This window comes from Oncorhynchus mykiss, chromosome 30 (assembly GCF_013265735.2).
Source record: "Oncorhynchus mykiss isolate Arlee chromosome 30, USDA_OmykA_1.1, whole genome shotgun sequence".
Lineage (NCBI taxonomy): Eukaryota > Metazoa > Chordata > Actinopteri > Salmoniformes > Salmonidae > Oncorhynchus > Oncorhynchus mykiss.
In genome coordinates, this window is record NC_050570.1 from 22924841 (window position 1) to 22947074 (window position 22234).

At 41.8% G+C, this 22234-nt stretch overlaps 1 protein-coding gene across 3 annotated transcripts in view; it reads right to left on the reverse strand.

The window, feature by feature from the left end:
* The window catches only part of LOC110521562 (FAS-associated factor 1), an 88458-nt gene that overhangs the window by 49537 nt on the left and 16687 nt on the right, over positions 1-22234 (reverse strand). For all 3 annotated transcript variants that reach the window (XM_021599186.2, XM_021599185.2, XM_021599187.2), the window contains 5 exons: positions 21055-21290; positions 20440-20531; positions 20138-20229; positions 15466-15571; positions 371-454 (listed from right to left, as the gene is read on the reverse strand). In XM_021599186.2, coding sequence (XP_021454861.2) covers positions 371-454; positions 15466-15571; positions 20138-20229; positions 20440-20531; positions 21055-21290 — 610 coding nt within the window. The remainder of the gene's footprint in view (positions 1-370; positions 455-15465; positions 15572-20137; positions 20230-20439; positions 20532-21054; positions 21291-22234) is intronic.

Genomic DNA, 22234 nt, shown 5'->3' on the forward strand with positions numbered 1-22234 from the left:
TGTGAGCTTTAATGTCTACAGACAGAAGGACATGGGGGACAGTCTTTGACAACTTAATTAGTTTCAACATCTGGGCAGATGGTTTCAGCATTGAAAACATTGAACAGTTTCTCTCAATTGGGATTCACTACATATTGTAAAATAATAGGCTTTTGCCTAGCCTTCATGGAAAAAACTAACAGGGCCTTGAACCTTTAAATCATGACAGCTCAGCAGATAAAGACCTACATGTCAAATGGGCCTGTTGGAAGACCATCTTTGACGAGATATATTGTGAAATGAAAACATGGGAACACATTTTCCTCATGCATTTCAAGACTGTCGACAAAATTGTCGTTCCCAAGAGACATGGTGTGTATTTCTTCCTTACTGAATCAGATGCCGAAGCAGGCCAGCCCTCCCATTGTTGGTGTCGCACTGGGATGTTTATCAGGTCTGAAACATTCCGCTTTACCTGAAAAAAATGACAATGGCAAATAATTATGAAAATCATTTCAGGTTTATCAAACGTGAAGCAAACAAATTTTAAACAGCAAATATCAGTAAGTAAGCTGTACCAGACTATAAAAACAGTAAAATAGACAAAAATAGACAAAACATCAGTGTGTGCTGTCGGCATAGCTTTCACAGTTCCTTCCACACCTTCACAGGAGACCGAGAGATAGCCACACACTTTAGCATCACAGGGAATAACAAAGATGGCGGGAGGGCACAATGGACAGAGAAAGAGCCCCCATGTTATCTGCATTCTGCGGATGCCTCGCTTAATTCCCAGGAACAACAGAACCACGCTCTGAAATTAACAGTATTTCTCTTCTCCCATTCATGCGCGGTGTATTTGCATTTAATAACATTCCATGCTTTTAAACAGTTAGCAGCGTCCCCGAGCGACACGCTCAACCGTCCCTGGCCTGTTGGTTTAAAGCCCAACGCCAGCCTGATGTGCAGTGGCCAAGGGTGATCAAAGCAGGCGTCGTCTGAGCGTGTTGGTCGCTGGATTCTAGCGCATTACGCCTGCAGAATGCACTACCCTGCGGGGGCAGATACTGATGTTGAGCAAACTGGCCATTGTGGTGGAAAGCTCCCTCCACACACAGCCAAATCCTCCCTCTAACACTCAGAGGGAGATGTATCTTTGGTGAGACGGAAGGCTCGTGCCCATAGACGTGGAAACTCCAAGAATGTTACAAAAACAGAGGATGCCAAGCAAAGCATGCAGCGCTCACACTGGTCTATGGGGAGTGTGTGAACTCAAGTTCAATTTGAGCCTCGATTACATTTTCAGACCAATCTGCTAATATCAAGTCGATCTAAAGCAAATTGCTAGTTAATAAGGTATAAGACAGAGCCCCAACATCTACTACCATTTCAGAAATGATTGAGGAGCAAACATCCCTCAGTAGAGTGCTTTTCCATATTTATTTTTCTTAATTTTTTCAACTGCAGACAAGTGTTTTTGTTGGGGTTGTCAACTGGTAAGAACCATCCTGAACCTGCATTGGTAAAAGTTTATACATAAGAACTGACATGGGATCATGATATTCAAAACTCATTCTCTCTTCTCTGAAGCAGGACGCAAGTCGAAAACACATGCAGTGGGGTCAGGCTAGGTGGCCAGTGTTATTATAGAGTGTAATATCCATGTTTGACCAGAGGGCTACAGGGATTTCTCCTCCGAGTGCTGACCGTCAGGCAGGCGTAAACACTAGCGCCCAGCCTGTAATGAAGCGTCTTCAGTCAGAGCTTAAAGCAGCCTCAGAGAAACAACAAACTAATGCCCATACAGAGGTCCTGATGACTGCAAGCAGGCCATGGCACCTTAACCAGACCTACTCTATCAGGCCAGCCCAATCTCATACTCCTATACACTCAGTGTACAAAACATTAAGAACACATGCTCTTTCCATGACAGACTGACCAGGTGATGTTAGATCCACTTCATCATCAGTATAGATGAAGGCGAGGAGAACGGTTAAAGAAGGATTTTTAAGCCTTGAGACAATGGATTGTGTATGTGTGCCATTCAGTGGGTGAATGGGCAAGACAAGATTTGTGTCTTTGAACAGGGTATGGTAATAGGTGCCAGGCGCACCGGTTTGTACCAAGAACTCAAAGCCGCTGGGTTTTTCAACACGCAACCGTTTCTTGTGTGTATCAAGAATGCCAACTTGACACAACTGTGGGAAGCACTGGAGTCAACATGGACCAACATTCCTGTGGAACACTTGACACCTTGTAGAGTCCCATGCCCCGATGAACTGAGGCTGTTCTGAGGGCAAAAGGGTGCAACTCAATATTTGGAAGGAGTTCCTAATGTTTTATACACTGAAAATGTTAACTCCAATATTTCACAATCTCACAATTTTCTGACTTGAGCATAGTAGACAGAACTTCAAGGAGACAAAGAAAACAAGAACCTATAATGTTATGATTAGCAAGCAACTGAAATTTGACATGTAAACAAAGTAATGTTTCAACAAAACTACTATGAGTAAAATATAAGGGGAGTTGGGAAATTACTGAATGAGTGATTAGGCTCATCCTGTTTGCTTATAACGACCATATTGGCTAATTCTGTCTGAAGCTGCCCTAAAATCAATATAAGACCAGGATAACTTTCGTTATTTACTATTATTTTTATTTATATAAATTGTGCTCCAAAGGATTAACCGATACTCTAAAATCTGTGGTCACCTTCATTCTTAGTCAATCACCAAACATTTCTGTAGGAATGCCAACGATAAAGGCCCTCCTTTTTTGTGTTGCGCTGTTGTCGGGCAGGTGCACTTGATTCAGAAGCCCTGCGCAACATGTAAGCAAAGTGTTCACATTTTTAACTATTTCATGTCTGAAAACACAAACTCCGCCTACACGGCCGGGAGATCTGTGGCTAAATCTAGTATGCCTACTGCGCTGGCCAAACCATGTCACCACCATTGACTCCCTCAGACATTTCTGAGGGGTTGTCCAAACATAAAACTTGCTTCTCTCTACTTCCCCTCACACTGCAGCCACAATTTAATGAGTAGCCAAATGTATCCATAGCTAGGGCATCAAATTAACGTTTGGGTCCACCAGCCACTGTCGCAGGTAGATTTAAAAAAAAAAGAAAATGGAAACAAATCTACCAGCCATTCAGTTTTTTTACCAGCCAAAATATGATTGGCCCGCTATTTTATTTTTTTTGTGACCGGAGTCGTTTACCCAAATATCACAGATGAGATAAAACTTTCTTTAAATCCACTGCCTCTAACTTCTTATGGCTGGGGGACAGTATTGAGTAACTTGGATGAATAAGGTGCCCAGAGTAAACTGCCTGCTACTCAGGCCCAGAAGCGAAGATATGCATATTATTAGTCGATTTGGATAGAAAACACTATGAAGTTTCTAAAACTGTTTGAATGATGTCTGAGTATAACAGAACTCAGACGGAGAAAAAAATCCAACAGGAAGTGGGAAATCTGAGGTTTCCAAGTCTTTGCCTATCCAATATAGAGTGTAACATTGTCCGATTGCAATTCCTAAGGCTTCCACTAGATGTCAACAGAACCTTGTTTCAGGCTTCTACTGTGAAGGGGGAGCGAATAAGAGCTGTTTGAGTCAGGTGTCTGGCAGAATGCCATGAACTCTGTTCCTTTCTAAAGGAAAATAAATTGTCCGGTTGGAATATTATTGAAGATTTATGATAAAACATCCTAAAGATTGAATGTATACATCGTTTGACATGTTTCTACGAACTGTAATGGAACTGTCGTCTGAACTAAGCGCCTGCGACCTTGTTAATTTGGATTTGTGAACTAAACGCGCAAACAAAAAGGAGGTATTTGGACATAAATGGACTTTATCGAACAAAACAAACATTTATTGTGGAACTGGGATTCATAGGAGTGCATTCAGATGAAGATCAAAGGTAAGTGAATATTTATAATGCTATTTCTGATTTCTGTTGACTCCACAACATGGCGGGTATCTGTATGGCTTGTTTTGGTCTCTGAGCGCTGTACTCAGATTATTGCATGGTGTGCTTTTTCCATAAAGCTTTTTTGAAATCTGACACAGTGGTTGCATTAAGGAGAAGTATATCTTTAATTCCATGTATAACGCTTGTATTTTCATCAACATTTATGATGAGTATTTCTGTAAATTGATGTGGCGCTCTGCGAAAATCACCAGATGTTTTGGAAGCAAAACATTGCTGAACATAACGTGCCAATGTAAACTGAGGTTTTTGGATATAAATATGAACTTTATCGCACAAAACATACATGTATTGTGTAACATGAAGTCCTATGAGTGTCATCTGATGAAGATCATCAAAGGTTAGTGATTCATTTTCTCTATATTTCTGCTTTTTGTGACTCCTCTCTTTGGCTGGAAAAATGGCTGTGTTTTTCTGTGACTAGGCGCTGACCTAATATAATCGCATGGTATGCTTTCGTCGTAGAGCCTTTTTGAACACTGTGGTGGGATTAACAACAAGTTTATCTTTAAAATGGTGTATAATACTTGTATGTTTGAGGAATTTTAATTATGAGATTTCTGTTTGAATTCAGCGCCCTGCACTTTCACTGGCTGTTGTCAAATCGATCCCGTTAACGGGACTTCAGCCGTAAGAAGGGCGGGGGGTTACCGTGGTTGTGCCACTTGAGTAGTGATGGGCATTCCGGCTCTTTCAGTGAGCCGGCTCAACTCACCAAAAAGAGACAGCTCTTTTGGCTCCCAAACGGCTCTTTAAAAAAATATATGTTTTGTATATTTTCATGTCAAACAGTTTGCCTGATTGGTATTAAAACAATTCTAATTAAATTATCAATTTAAAAATGTATTGGTTTATGAAAAAGGTTACAAAACATTTGCATTTAAAGTATCATTTTTTAATGTATATAAACAAAGTGCTTATAAATGTAACCATTCAAAACTAATACAATCTGAACAGCATAATATAATATTGCACCATATGAAAGAAAAATCATTTGCAAAACTGCAGCATCCCACTTAAAACATTAAACTGGTCCCGCTTCTCTCTTCTTTATTGCCATGTTATAACCAGCAGCATACAGCAATTATTTGTCCTTTTTTCGAGAAGACCCTCTCAGAGGGAACGGATGTGGCCACTATGCAGTCACCCTGTCATGACTTTAGTAAGCCGCGGGTAGACCGAGGCCTTGTTCTTCCACCAGCTCAGAGGATCTGCAGATCCTATTTGGAGGAGCCAAATAGGATCGGACATCCATTATGGCATCTGCTGAGGGATTCCTTCATGCTGCAACCCCAGTTGCTCTCTCGTCAAACAGCAGACGTTTGTGGCACTACTGCTGGTGCTTTTGCTCCATCTGATCCCTCTTCTTCCTGTTGCCCTGGTGCCTGAGCCAGCTGGGACTGTCCCTCCCTGCTGCTGAGGTTATTCTTTGAAGAGCCTCAATCGCTCTGGCATCACTGCAGGCTAACTTCTTAAACCTGGGGTCAAGTGCAACAGTTTCTGATAGCACATGATTATATTCCCTTCTGTGGAACTTTCTGTCCATTGATGAACATAGGGTGTCCATCAACTCGGTCACGTCCTGTGGTTACATTTGCTTCTCTCCGGCGACTGGCTGTGATTCGTTGCAGACCCTTACACAGGAGTATCATTTTTGAGGCTGTCATATAGCTGAAAAGAGAGAACAGTAACTTATTAGTTCAGGTTCATGTTTTGTCTTCTAATACTACATTCTCATCTACTGCTCATATACATATGTAGTAATAGCTGCTTACTGTAGCTCTCTCCACTGATTTCCACAGTGACCTGCTCAAAGGGTTCCAGGACTCCGCACACCTCCTCCCATTCCTCCTGGGTCAGAGCATCAACAGGTGCATTGACAATGGCCAGGGTAGAGATCCTTTGACTCAAGAAACCGCTTCAAAATATAAAATGCTGAATTTCATCTTGTAGTGCAGTCTTGTTTAGGCCTTAGCTCAGGCATACCCATCTGGCGTGTAGACTTTCTTTTTTCAGCACCTACTGTGCTCCTGTGGAAGTATTCCACAGCTGTTTTCACTTTGTCCACAGTGGGCTTCATCACCTTCAGAGCATCTTACAAATCAGGTTGATTGTGTGGGCAAGGCATGCCATTCTCTGGCCACTCAACAGTTCCTCTGCCAAGTTCTCTGAGGTGTGTCTGTCGCTGAACTCAAAGCAGTCCAGAAGACAGCTAGACATTGAAAAATCTTCAATGAAGTGACATGTAACTGACATTTAAGAAGTGGTTACCCTTGATGTCCAGCAGTCAGCGGTAAGGCAAACTGCAGTAGCTTTTTTGACTCTTTCCCACACTGAAGCCTGTGTGCTCTCGAAAAGTTGTGGAATAAGTGATTTTGAAAGTGTTTTCCTGCTTGGAATTGTGTATATTGGATTTAGACTATAGCTATAATTTCTAAAACTTCTGTCCTCCATGATCGAAAATGGCTGGAAATCGGTGGCAATCATTTTAGCCAATGCAATATCAATTTGGCCTGGTCTTGCTACAGACAGACTTTGGCATAAACTGGTCCATAGAAAACTGCGTTGCTGTGGGTCGCGGAGTACACATACTTGACTGAGTGGATACATCTCCACGTGTGCAGGTGCTGGCTCCACCACCATCACTAGCAGGCCCGCTAGTTTGTCGAAGCTCCGCTACAGCTAGCTTCACAGTTGGGTGCACAGTTCGCATATGCCGGTGTAGCTTGTGCGTAGAACCAGCTTTACATGAGATTTTGTTTTGGCAAATTCTACTGTGCTCTAACATTGTCGACATCATTAAAATGCATCCAAATGCCACTGTGCTTCAGACTCTATTTCCAGCTGTTTTCACAGCTGTCCTTCCTCTCTCTCTCCTCGGCTGCTAAGCGTGTGGCTGTTACTCTGAGCAGACAGTCAGAACAAATGTGTGCATGCACTTGAGCAGTTAGGCCAATATATATATATATATATATATATATATATATAAAAAAATTCAATTAATTTAAATTATTTTTAATTATTCATACATATATATTTTTTTAACAAATATTTTTAGAAATAGATTTGGCTCTTCTGATATGTGAGCCGGCTCCCAACGTTCACCTACAAGAGCCTACTCATTCGCAAACAACCCATCACTACACTCGAGTCATATTGGTGCCTGTGAGATTGAGTCTGACTAGAAGCGTTGTCTTCTCTTTCCTAGCAGTTGAAACTCAAACATAGAAAAACAAGCAACCTTGAGAACAAAACAATGTAAATAGCCAATAAAAACAATTCTCACTTCAGCAGACGTTTGTTTCAAGTAAATTAGACAAACTGTTATGCCTGTGCGCAGCGCAATAGGCTACAAAGGATTCGTAGTTCTTTTGACTTGTGCTATTCATTTACCAGCTATGAAACAAAACAGCACAAGTACTTTGAAAACAGCTACTGAAACATTTTATTATAAATGTATTCACACTGTGGAGCCCTGACCACCCGCCAAAGTGGCTGGTAATAGACATTTTACCAGCCAATAACAAAATCAACTCGCAGGTGGCAGGTGTTAATTTAGGCCTGTCGATAGACCTGTGTTTTTGTTATTATGAGCAGGCCATCGTATTTTAATATCAATGAGTATTTCACATTCTCTGGTCATAGGAACAACATGAATTTGTGCCTAAGGCAGATGTGGTGCGACTCGAGTTTCACCATCAAGAGGAAGACTGTATCCCCTCTCTCCGGTCAGTCTCACCAAAGGAAGGAGAGAGCATGGACCGTGAGAAGCGGATCCTCTGCTGCGATCTCGCTCCCTCCGCTGAGACTAATGCCGTGTTGCAAACAACTGTGGACTTGGTGCATTCCAGACAATTGGGAACTGGGAAAAAAAAACAAGATGGGAAAAATTGTTTTGGAAGGTCATCCAACTTCGACTTGAAGTTCATTGATGTCATGATTTATCCGTTTTTTCCAAGATCCCTGTTGCCTCGAAAGCACAATGACCATCAGACGCAGGTGCAATTAATTCAGTAAAATAAAAAGTCAAATTAGCAAATTATTTCAATTTATGCTAAGCTGTGCCTCGCAAGTGCTATAGCACCTTCTCTTTCGTTGTCAAAGCGCAAATGTTGAAATATATTATGGTCTGCGAAGAACAATACTGGCAGGCCAGGCATATAGCCAATATGCTGTGCTAATGTATTAATCCTACTGGTCAAACCTCATGCGTCAAACCTCAGAACTGTTTTTATTGGGTTAATGTTACATTTTTTAAGACACTTTCAAAAATATTTTTCTGGGCAGTAGATTGACATGCTTTTTGACTGTGAAAGTGATATGGACTCAGAAAAGGTTGGTGACCACTGCTCTAAACTATGACATCTTAAATAAATAGAAGAATTGAGATTTAGAAAAATTGTTATGTTACGAACTATATCCTCTATAAAACAAAACACTTGTTTAATTTACCTTCTTAGGTACAACTTAGAAGTATCAATCTATGGCAGTGAACACTTTTTCCACATTGTTACGTTACAGCCTTATTCTAAAATGTATTAAATAAAACATTCTCAGCAATCTACACACAATACCCCATAATGACAAAGCGAAAAGGTTTGACATTTCTACAAATGCATGAAAAAATATATATATATATATATTTTAAAGTATTCAGACTTTTGGCTGTGAGATTTTAAATTGAGCTCTGCTGCATCCTGTTTCCATTGATCATCCTTGAGATGTTTCTACAACTTGGACGCCACCTGTGGTAAAAGGTCCACCTTTATAAGGTCCCACAGTTGACAGTGCATGTCAGAGTAAAAACAAAGCCATGAGGTTGAAGGAATTGTCCGTAGATCTCCAAAACAGGATTGTGTCGAGGCACAGATCTGGGGAAGGGTACCAAAACATTTCTGCAGCATTGAAGGTCCTCAAGAACACAGTGGCCTCCATCATTCTTAAATGGAAGAAGTTTGGAACCACCAAGACTCATCCTAGAGCTGGCCGCCCAGCCAAACTGCGCAATCCTGGAAGGGCCTTGGGCAGGGAGGTGACCAAGAATCCGATGGTCACTCTGACAGAGCTCCAAAGTTCCTCTGTGGAAATGGGAGAACCTTCCAGAAGGACAGCCATCTCTGCAGCACTCCACCAATCAGGCCTTTATGGTAGAGTGGCCAGACAGATGCCCCTCAGTAAAAGGCACTTGATAGCCCGCTTGGAGTTTGCCAAAAGACACCTCAAGGACTCTCAGACCATAACAAACAAGAATCTCTGGTCTGATGAAACCATGATTCAACTCCTTGGCCTGAATTCCAAGCATCACGTCTGGAGGAAACCAGGCACCATCCCTACGGTGAAGCATGGTGGTGGCAGAATCATGCCGTGGGGTGTTTTTCAGCGGCAGGGACTGGGAGACTAGTTAGGATCGAGGGAAAGATGAAGGGGGCAAAGTACAGAGAGATCCTTCATGAAAACCTGCTCCAAAGCGCTCAGGACCTCGGGCTGGGGTGAAAGTTCACCTTCCAACAGGACAACAACCCTAAGCACACAGCCATGACAACGCAGGAGTGGCTTTGGGACAAGTCTCTGAATGTCCTTGAGTGGCCCAGCCAGAGCCCGGACTTGAACATAATCAAACATCTCTGCAGAGACATGAAAATAGCTGTGCAGCAATGCTCCCGATCCAACCCGAGAGCTTGAGAGGATCTGCTGAGAAGTATGGGAGAAACTCCTCAAATACAGGTGTGCCAAGCTTGTAGCGTCAAGAAGACTCGAGGTTGTAATTGCTGCCAAAGGTGCTTCAACAAAGTACTGAGTAAAGGGTCTGAATACTTATGTAAATCTGATATTTTTGTTTTTGATAAATTAGCAACAATATCTAAAAAACAGTTTTTGCTTTGTCATTATGGGGTATTGTGTGTAGATTGAGGGAATATTTTTAAAATTCATTTTAGAATAAGGCCGTAACCTAACAAAATGTGGAAAAAGTCAAGGGGTCTCAATACTTTCCGAAGTATTTCAAGTCAACTGCAAAAGTAATTAGCTGATAACTGAAAACATTCATGCACAAAAATGCTCACTGCACTGGTTTTAGTCACATATTCTAATTGAGCTTGCCAGCCTGCTAGCTAACAATCTTAACACATGAATGCAAGCACATGGCCTAAATGATAATTGGCGCAGATTAGTCTAGCTTTTTGCAGATTGCATGTTTCAGAAAACGAACTAAATAAGCCCACTAACATAATAGGCCCAGACAGTAAGTGTTATTTTTGTATCAAGGATGAGTCTGTGTTTACATTGGCGCCAGTCCAGCGGTCGCATATAAGTAGCACAGATTGATTGCTTACTAGCTAGGCTAACTACTTTGCTGGCTAGAAAAAGCCTAACTACAGTAGATTGCTGGCTAGCTAGCCAGCTAACTGTAACCCAGCGAGCATGTGATGAGGACAGGCCTGCTTACTTTGTGAAGTGTACTATTGATTATTTACTTATTCAAATACACTGTCGCTGGCATGCTAATCAGTCAAACCACCATGCCCACGAATTCATGTTGTGACTTATGGGCTGAATGATGTTCAATGGGCTGCTCGTAGAGCGCCCTCTTCAGGCAGCCATTGAAAGATTCAAAATGACCGCAAATGATTAGACATTTCTTCATTCTATGTATATATAGAATATTGGCGCTTTATCTGTGGAATAAAGACTGACAAATATTTCTGTAAAAGGCTAATATCGGCCGATAATGTCGGTCAATATATATCGGTCGGGCTCTACTATTGATATCTGGCTAAATAGAACCAACATTAAAATAAGAACCGATTCAGACTTTTTTATATCAATATCAAATCATTTCTGGGTAACATACATACCTTACTGTAACAGTTGTCCATTTAAAAAATTAAAGTTTTTTGCTAAGACATTTAAGCCACAATTTTGCTAAGACTGTCTGGGAGTGGTCTGAGTGGGGAGGGGAAAACTGAAAACTGTTTTTGGCAGAAAGGTTTGTAACTCTTTGTTATTTGGTTAATTAACCAATTTACTGCCTAAACCGAAACACCCAGCCATGCAAACCTGCTGATTAGAAGGACCTGTGTAGATTAGTTGCTAGTTGAAAATACAATCAGGAAATAACCCAGATAAAAAAATAAAACAGTTTTAGTGTTGGTTTCATCAGCTGTTGTACAATAGAATACAAAACAATTGACTCCACTGGGCCTTTCACAATTCACCATGTCACCTCTATATACACTAGTATTTTGCTGGGCATTCCAATTAGAGATCATTAACAACCTCCCCCCCCCCAACTCAGTAAAAAAAAGTTGTACTTTCACCAAAGCATTCTACTATTACTACAGCTGACCAACACTGAATAACAATCAAGTTTTTAAAAGTCCATCCCGTTACTAGTTGGGCCAGTGATATTAACACACTGATAACAGTGCTGTCTAATGCTGCCCCCTGTCTTTCAGAGAATTTTATTCACTTTCAAGAGCAGTTTGAGTCGGGTCTGATTTGACCAGATTATTAGCACACAAGGTTTGCGGCACGTTAACTGGAGAGGACAAGCTCGTGGGAATGGCTGGAGTGGGATGGTGTCCAACACATTCATTCGGGTGGCAATGTAGCCTGTTTTATGTCCCCCCCACCTGAACAATGGAAATAAAAATCATTGTAAACCCCGTTCAGCAGGTCAAGCCAGATAAGAGTTGTCTCCGGTAGCTTACTTTTATTCTGGTAAAATCAAAATTTTCAACTGTGCATAGATAACAATAACCTAGCAAATTGCATAGGTTGTCACTCAACTAATAAAGCCTAATATCGCGCAAGCCATTTCACCATTTGAATGCTGAATGTGCTACGCAGATGTGCAAGATCAGGCACAGGCCGCCTACCTCGCGTTGCTCAGCTCGCAAAGCTGGGCACAGTGCACAGTTTGACCAAGCTACATGTTCTCTTGGGTTGTTCGGCATGCAAAATGACTTGTAGATCAATGACTGTCACAGTTACATGCTAAATTCGACTCAAGTAGAGGATGCATCAGTTGTAAAAAATTTAAATAAAAAAAAAAAGGTATTTTCGGAAGGCAGAAAGTAGTATGAGCTGAAGATTTAAGTGAATCAGCCATTCTTAACATTTGAATTAATTTTATGACTGATGCTACATTTGGAAATGTTAAACGTCTGGGGACCGATGGGGTCGTATCTTAAACATTTGAATCGGGGACCGATGCATATCGGTTAATTGTTACAGATTATACTTCATAATATAACAGACAAGTTGTACTATTTCTTAAAAGCTGCAATATTTCACTTTTTGGTTGACGACCAAAGTCACTTAGAAAAGTGAGTTATAGATCTGTCACTCGCATTGAAAGCAAGTCTAAGAAGCGGTAGATCTATTCTGTGTGCGCCATTTCTATGCTTCCCGTTCTTTAGTTTCGTTTTTGCCTCTTGTACTTTCAGTTTTGGACACCAGTGTCAAACAGCTGAAAATACAGTATTTTTGGTTATTGACAAGATATTTCACAGCAGTATTAAAATGGTACAATGATTCTCAACATAAACATTTCTTGTTTTGTCACAAACAGAAATTAGGCAAACTATTAGAATTCTAGCAACCAGGGAATGGCTGAGCGACTTCTGCATATTGCACCTTCAACATATAGCCTAATAGCCTAAACTCCTTTATGTATGGAGTAATAACCAGAGAGTTGTTCCTATAAAAAGTTAATAGCAGTAAAAGACTGGCAGACAATGCAAAAAAATTGTTTAATGTCACAAATGCTTTGCGGCTGTGTCATTTACATAGCCTACTTTGTCAGGACAGATTGAAAATGAATTATCCACTGTAATTACACATATCTTAAAAAAGTGTTAATAACATAACATAAAGAATGTCCCTTCCCTGCTGTTAAGGCTGAGACCAGCATGTCCTCGATATCACAGTGCTTGGGGCGATATACACAGAAACATTAATGATCTAATCATTCTTAATGCCAAGTACTAGTAATCCTTGGCTGGAGCAAAATCAAAGAGAAGAAAAGGTTGCCGTTAAACAGTCACAAGCTCTCCAGCACCAGATGCCTTTCTTTCAGTCTCTCCCTCTCCATCTCTCCCTCTTTCTTTTTTGTCCTCCGTTCATCTCTCCAGCTGCAGAGTAGAAACGGCAGGGGCTGGAGAAATCCCCCGGACAACTCGTCTGGTCACGGACACTCCAGACCCGTCGGCCACCCCTATTCTACCCGCCACTTTCCTGGCAAACATTTGCTCTCCAGCTTAGCGTACCCCCACATTTTGGCTGGGAATGCCAATCAGAGCCCAAGCCCCGAGGCCGAACTGTGGCGAGCGAGGGGAGCTGTTCCCTGGGAGCCACAAGGCAAAGCCAGAGCTTTTGGAAAAGACAAACAAGAGGACAGGACTCTCTCCCCATTAATATGCACAAGCAGACACCATTGGCTGATCTTCAACTAAGACAAAAGTGGATGGGGGGGAGATGGTTTGCAGTGGACTCCATATGTGGCGGTGTTGGGGACTGAATGGGCAAATGGGAGTGGCCAGCATCTTTGAATATGGTGTTGCTTCTTTGTTGCGTTCTTATTTGGTGTTTCAGATCTCCATCATAACCGCAATACAATCCCTTAGAACTTTCACTTGGCAAGTAAATTAATATAGACGAACAAAACTACATCATTCCCTGAACTACTTACTTTAATAATTGAATTTTGTAAAGTATTCCAAAACCCTTTGATGTTATTTAGGCCTGGCACTTGTCGATACAAATAGCAGCTTTCCACCTGTAACGATCACACTAGTTGTTGAACCATCACCTGCATTCTGCCTTATGTTCTACAAATTGATGCAAAAAAAAAAAAAAAAAACATTGACCAAACAGTAAATAAGTGCCCAACAAGCAGTGAACCACAGATAGTAGTACAGGGGTAAAGGTGCTGGGCCTCATTTTCTCTTTTGAGGCAACAGAATGCCTAAAGACAAGCTTGCATGAGGACATGGAGGCCTGTTTGAATTCGCTTTGTCCCCTTTCCAGCTCCCCCACCAAGCTACCAGCCCTCTTCCTCCTTTCTTTTCCCCCTCACACCCCTCTTCACAACAGGGACCCCTCCTCAGTGTTTGTAATCCCAGCAGAAACACTTAAGGTTCACAGTGGGCGCTCATCAAAACCATCTGCCTGAGGAAGGGGAGAGGCCGCCCCCACTCCGCCACTGCTGTATTAATCTCTTCAATTAGCACCATTACAAACCCGTAAAGTAGGCTGATTACAGTAATGGTCACCAGCGCCATACAGGCGGCAGCACTGAGAGCAGGGGATGCTGGGACCTAGGAAACCAATCTAACTGATGCACCAGCACCACACAACAATACTGTCTGTCTGCAGTTTGGCTAATTATGAGAGACAGAAACAATAACCAATCACTGGCAGTTTGGCATCGCTAGAGTCACCAGCAGCAAAATGCTGCCATTGACATGTGCAGAACAACATGAAAATAACTCTACCACAATGGTGATACAGTTGTACTTGAGTATGATCCGATTCAAACTTCAAAAGGAGGCTACTCCTTGAGTATGCCATGTACCCCAGCATCGATCGCATTGGAGAGGAGGGATTTCAGTGACACCGTCAGTCCATGGGGAGCTTGTTACACTCAACGTGGACGAGACTTCCTGCCATTAATAATTAATGGAGGCATTTCATCTCTATCTGTATACGCTATTAAAACAGGAAGAGGTGCATCCTCATAATAGAACACAGTTTTGGTTCTCTGAGCTTACTTTAAGTGAAAACACTTGAGGATAAAGCTGCAACGGATGAAGAGAGCAACTGATGCACTGATGATGGTGTTGTCTACATGGCAGTCCACCCACCCAACCCCCTTCAACCCTCAAATCGAGCTGTAGCTAAGACTGTCATAAGAGAAAGGGCAAATACGCAGCTGGTGGTCCTAGTATGAATATTTCATCATCTGCTACCAAATCCAGTGTTTGGTTTCAGATAGAGAAAATGAGCAGGCCCCATTCCCTGCCCCCACTACACAAACACATTTCCCACAAAGTTGCCTGCAAATGCCAATTTGTCCTCAGATCAAACAGCGTTAAGCCATTTAGACAGTCTCTGGCACTGTGGACCTGATGGATAGATCTAGAAAAAAATTCTCTCTACCTGTCCTCTGTTGAGGTGCCGCCGCAAGCACGCAATGCACCACAGCTGTTAGAACAATTGTGTAAACTTCAGCATTCTTGACGAATATTGATATTCATTCCTATTGTAGCAACATGTCTGAGCAAAACTTGGTAATAAACGATAACTGCAATCGCAATTGTAGAGTAAATTCAAATATTAAAAATGTTCCTACTCAGTGATGGCAGTTATGTTTTCTAAGAAGTGTAATATTATGAAACCTTACAACTATCCTACTGGTAGAAGGCCATATCTTGAGGCCCGTCTAGTACTGACAGGACATTATGTGTAGAGAGAGGGAGACCCACCTCCTGTATGGTTCGACTGCCGGGGAAGTTGAGGTTGTAGTCTCTCTGGGCTTCACGGTGGCTGATGACGAGCAGGAAGTTCTGATTTAACGACTCCTGGAGGACGCTGGAGAGGGAGGAATACATTTTTTTTTTAAATATATTTTTTTAAACAGAGTCAAGCAGAGAACAAGCAAAGACTTGTCAGACACTTATCCCTGCAGTGACGTGGCTCCCTGCGTCTCCCCTGGGGCTCGTGCCCACTCCTCGGTCTCTGTCCAGGCAGGCCTTGCCTGGTGCTGGGTTCCTCTGCTGCTCAACAGACACCAGCAGCCTGCTAGACTGCTCCCTGACCCAGCATGGGGTGGCCAGGACACGGGGCCACAGCAGTGACATCCCACACACAGCCTGTTCACAGCCCCAACAACACATGGCTGGTCTGGAAGTCAAGAGCATGTATTGATTTGTCAGAGGGTCTTTTCTCTGCACCTATACATTGGCCAGTGGGTTTTAAGGGCAAACAGCAGTTTTGAGCAATGACTGAGGATATGTGCAGCATAAGAGGGAGATACTTTGTGTGCTTCACAGAGAGCTTCAAGTTTTGGAAGCTTCCCTAATAATAAATGTTGAGGTTAAGTAGCGGTTTGAGCAAACGCTCAGTCTGTGTTCGTGAATATGAATTGGGAGCTTAGTTCAAGCCAGGCAGTTAATCAGAGCTCAAATCCAAGTGAGGAGGAAGAGGAGAGTCAGAATTAATATGTAGCACACATTAATTATGCAAGCACTGCCTTAATCTGCGCAGATCTGGACCAGCTTATGTTAACAGAAGCTCAAATGTACTATAATGACGGCATATTTACATTGACTAAAACTACGATATCAATATGTAAATGTTATGTTTGTTGTAGCTAACCGGGAAGATTGAAAATGTGTGGTGTGGAAGGACTGGATGCATATGTAATGAGTTGAGCAGAGAGAGGGAGAGAGAGAGGGGGCGAGAAGAGAGAGAGAGATAGAGACTCACACAGGGGATCGAACTAATATCGGCATGATTTGTTTGGACACAGTCCTGATTGTTGCTGGCAGACTAAAACGCGAAAGAGAAAAGTGGGTAGCTGGGTTGTAGCGTTATCATAAGCCGTTGTGAAGACCGCAATAAAAAATAATAGTGACTTATGGCTTTACACAGTAAACATGAGCAGACTATGTGGTCCATACTGTGAGGGATTTGTCTTATCTAACTTAGCTATTTGGCTTCCTGCAAGTCGGTCGTATTGAGATAAAATATCTATGGAACCTACGGTGGAGAATTAATATCTTTGCTTCTGGGGTCATACTACCGACTCAACAAAGTGCTTTCAGCTCTCTGTTTTCTCTACACTTGACTCCCATCAGGCTGTCCTGCTGTGAGGGCTTAAGGGTTACGTAAGTGTTTGCTTCAGCAGTCAGTGCACTCTATACATGGATACACCGGGCCAGGCTCCGTCCTCTCAGGAGTACTTGACATGGCATGAGGTGCACTGAGTAAAATGTCACTTAGATTTATAGACAGAAAATAAACCGTTTTGGAAGAGGAGGAGTCTCAACAGATTGGTTTCATTTTGAGATAAGCCTCCTTGATTCATTGAGGGTCCCTAGGCACAGAGCAGACACACAGAACTTATTAAACTAACCCTGGCAGACACACACACACTTTTTCCTTCACTTCAGAACATCACAATACACACACACTGACCATCTCATCTGTAACATATGAGCTAAAGAGGTCAAAACTACAGGCAGACAGACATGCATTACCATCCTACCTCCACAAAAAGGGAAATATGCCAGATAATGGGAGATTGCGTGTCTTGGTCTGCCATTTTGTCTCAAGACTAATCAGCATACCAATTGTTAATAGTTTCCAATGCTTTTGGCCAGCCAGCATCTGAGGCATGAGTATCTCTGAGGGGTTAACAGACTGGGGAGGGAGGGACCTGGCAAATAAATACCAAATGTCTAATAATGCATTTGTATTTCACAGTGAGTTCAAATTAAAATAACCTTCAATAAACACACTTCCTGGAAGCAACAGAAATAGATGAGTCACATTAAAATATTCATCACCCTACATTATTTATGCAAGAGATTAGCTCCATCTAGAAACCCTCCTATATCCAGTCAGTCAACAGACACCGGGAAACACCGGGAAACGTTTGTTTGGCTCAGGAGTAGATATTTGTAACTAACTTTGAGTGAGAGCTTGACAGAAGTCTCCAATTTATTTATTATCAAACACAGGATTCAAATGAGTGGGCCTGATGATATGGATAACTATTTGACTGGTTTGTTTGGTTAATGTGTGCAGAGATCGGCTTAGAAGTAATTGCCTACTGTGGCTTGTATTTGTTAAGTTATGTCCCATTTTCAGAAACCGCACCCAATTATTACAAAGGGCTAGGAACTTAATCAGAAGTAAAATGTTAGGTTTTAAACTCAAGCAATGAGTAGATTAAATATGGACATACGTTCATATTAGTGAAGTACTAAATACTAGATGGTCTATTCCAGTATGTAGACAATTTGATTATTAATGAATAAATAAACCACCAAATATAATTGCCTTCCACAACTTAAAACAGTTAAGTAGTAATATAAAAAATTAAAAAAGTGTTAATGCCAAAAAACAAGCACGCAATTTATTCCAACTTCTACTTTCTTTCATTGGCTTTCCAGCGTGCTACCTACCACAAAGTCTAATTTCAATTAGAGTTACGCAGGCTTGAATGTACCCTCCTCAGTATAAGTATATGTCTTGTTTGTTCACTGTGTGATATAAAAAAAGGTAGTACCAAGGTAGCTCTGCTAGTAGTGCCATGTCAGCCTAGTCAGTCTCCCGTTTCAGCAGGTACAGTATTAGGCCTAATACAGGGTTTGGCAGAGCGGTGGGAATGGCAGCTCTCTGACAGCAGCAGACTAGCAACTCGGTGACTGCGCTGCGAAGGTTATTTTTAATGCTGCTGTGCTAACGGCTTGCCTGCCCTCCCTGCAGGAGGCCTGCTCCTTTGAGAAGTGTGATCGTCATCCTCTCTCAGCAGCAAAGATGACAACAGGGTCGCCACACACCCCCGCTAACTCCCCAACACACCACCAAAATAGTTTATGGAAGATAATGAGCTCCTAACACTGAACATTATAGCTATAGCACTCAGAAAATTGGAAATTGTGCCACTAAGAGACACAGCAGTTTGCGCAGTTATCCAAAAAATGGCCATTAGCTGCATCCTACACAGTCAAACCTCTACTTACTGGTTATCAAAGCAGCACAGCCAACGGCAGCAGCAGCATTCTTTCTTTCTGGATATCAACCCCCTAAATATCTGAGAGATATTACAAAACTGTATCCAAACAAGGCATTGCAATACTTGACCCATGCCAGTATCTGCCAGTCTCTCTGCGTCTGATTCAACGTGTTCGGAGAGAAACACAGGAGGAAGAAACATGAGACCAGTTGTAATGTGACTGTTGTCCTCCTGTCCGACACACGTCGGTGCACAGTGACTGCTGTAGAGCCGGACTGGCTCTTCATAATGCATGGCAGTGCCAGGTGTCCATCTCCTCAGCAACCCCACTAGGCCCCGACTGCCTCCCTAATCAACAAAGATAATTACACAGATCCATCCCCTCCTGTTACAACAGACCACTGACAAACACCAACAGCATTACATCTCATCAACAATTACAGAATCAATACTATAGTACCTTGCCTTTCACACGCTTCTCTCTCTACATTTGGTTAAATCTGATGTTGTTAAAGTATGCTCAGATAAAGATTGTATAAGTGTTCAACCAAATCCTGACCATCCTTATTGGTTGGTGCCACGCTGTCAAGCAGGTGCACCAGAGAGTATTATCACCACGGGTGGGATTTCCTTATTAGTATGAACTTTACCTGGCTGATACAGATGAGAAATCAGATCGGACACAAAACCAGCCTTTGTGATGGGATTACAGCTCAATGATGAGTAGTTTGACATTTCAGATGGAAAGGTTGTTAAAACCTCCTTGGATTCATACAGCTTGGTAGAATGACCTTCTAGAGTGGCTTAATGGTTCCCCCGCAATGAATCTCAAATGTCTCTTGATATTACATAAGTGAAAGACTGCTTTACTATTGGTATAGGAAAATAACTAAATAAAAGCTCTGAAATGGTTACAAATACAGCTATGAAAACCCTTATTTACACTACAGAGACTATTGCAGTAGCCTTTCATTTTAAATGTCAAAATAAATGACAGAAACCTTCTGTGCACAAGGGTAAAATATATTCGTAAAATATTCCAATCACATTGAAATCTATGGTATAATATTAATGGATGGTATATAGTCCAGAAACAATTTTACCATTATTAGGTGTATAGTGCCATCTAGTGTTCAACATGTATATAAACGCCTCTGGTTGGCAAAGTGTTGCAATCCTGTTGATAAACCAGTCCTTTAAAATGTGGGCAACACTAACAGGCAATGCTACTGCATATTTCCATATCAGAAAAAGTGGCAGTGTCTATTTTTTATTTTATTTTTTAAAGAGGCAATAATGCTTTTGCTGGGATGGTATCTCCAACAGTGAGGGTAGGCCTATTCTACAACAATCCTGCTACAGATTACATGACTGAAAACAAAGAGTGAGTGAAAGTGAGTGAAGTTAGTTACCTGTTTTGGCTGGTGCTTGCAGTGGGGGTGATCTCTGGGGTCAGCACATACAGGCTGTTGTTCTTTGGCAAGTGTAAACTTTGCAGAACGATCTGAGGACATAGGGACAAATGAATAATGCACAGCAGTACTGCATCTATCCCCCCCTAGATGGGTGTGGGTGACATTTGTGAAAATTACTCCGATGTGTGAAAAATAAATTAAGATAAAGCTAAAAATGGTGCAAAGAGATGGTTTAAACATGCTCATTTGAAGAAGCATTCCATTATCGAAAGAAATCTTATTTTGAGGGCAATACTCACACTGTCAGATAGGTCTCCACTCTTCCAACCCTTCAACTGCATTTTTGATACGGGGACCTGAAGCTCTGTCTCAAGAATCTGTTTAATTTCCCCTACAAAGATAAAATAAAGGAAGAAATACCTAATGTAATTGCAACAGCAGTTCACCATTAGATGGCAGTAAAATACAGGTTACACAAAATAACCCAAATAAGTTTTTAATGCAGTCAAAATACCGAATTCATTATGTGTATTTTCTGTCATGAGGGCGCAAATATATGCTTAATTAATCATTTTTAGACAATTTTCCCCTTACAAGCAACGCATTAATTTGGGTAAAAACAGACTTCTTAATACTATTATCTTCACAACAGAAACTGTTCCAATACTGGTTACAAGTGTCTAGATTCTGAGAAAGGGATTAAAGTCTAAAAACTAAAGCACTATACATTAGTGTGAAGTTAATTTGACCAACATCACTCCTTTTACCAGGAAATGACAATATTTTCAGTTCTTAGTAACACCACATTGTCTCAGAGTAAGCAAGCAGAAAGGGTATGTGATGTGTAGGCCCATAGTGGAATGTTAGTGTAGGAACCATAGTATGAGTAGTCTATGGTGAGAGGGTCGCCTCACCGATTACGCTGCCCTCCTCTATGACCACTTCCACAGTGCGCTGGCGGTACTCCACCCGGAAGTTGAGCATGCGTGGCTGCCGCTCCACAATGTGTCGGGAGGGGAGGGCGGGGCAGAAGGCTGAGGAAGACGAGGAAGACGAGGAGGATGCTGCTGGAGCCGCTGGTGGAGCCGCTGGTACTGCTTGGCTGCGAGTTCCATAGATGTTGGCCTGGGATGCCACGCTGGATAAGTTACTGTGGGTTCAGACAGTTGGCAAAGGGTCAGACGAAGCATCATGTAGAGCAGTAGTATTAATACTTGATCAGCGGGGACCCCATCCCATCCCATCCCATTCCCCCCCTTACCTCCTTACTCCATTTACACATACTGTATACAGATTTTCTATTGTGTTATTAACTGTACTTCTGTTTATCCTATGTGTAACTCTGTTTTTTGTCACACTGCTTTGCTTCATCTTGGCCAGGTCGCAGTTATAAATGAGAACTTGCTCTCAACTAGCCTACCTGGTTAAATAAAGGTGAGATTAAAAATATATATATACAGTGCCTTGCGAAAGTATTCGGCCCCCTTGAACTTTGCGACCTTTTGACACATTTCAGGCTTCAAACATAAAGATATAAAACTGTATTTTTTTGTGAAGAATCAACAACAAGTGGGACACAATCATGAAGTGGAACGACATTTATTGGATATTTCTAACTTTTTTAACAAATCAAAAACTGAAAAATTGGGCGTGCAAAATTATTCAGCCCCTTTACTTTCAGTGCAGCAAACTCTCTCCAGAAGTTCAGTGAGGATCTCTGAATGATCCAATGTTGACCTAAATGACTAATGATGATAAATACAATCCACCTGTGTGTAATCAAGTCTCCGTATAAATGCACCTGCACTGTGATAGTCTCAGAGGTCCGTTAAAAGCGCAGAGAGCATCATGAAGAACAAGGAACACACCAGGCAGGTCCGAGATACTGTTGTGAAGAAGTTTAAAGCCGGATTTGGATACAAAAATATTTCCCAAGCTTTAAACATCCCAAGGAGCACTGTGCAAGCGATAATATTGAAATGGAAGGAGTATCAGACCACTGCAAATCTACCAAGACCTGGCCGTCCCTCTAAACTTTCAGCTCATACAAGGAGAAGACTGATCATAGATGCAGCCAAGAGGCCCATGATCACT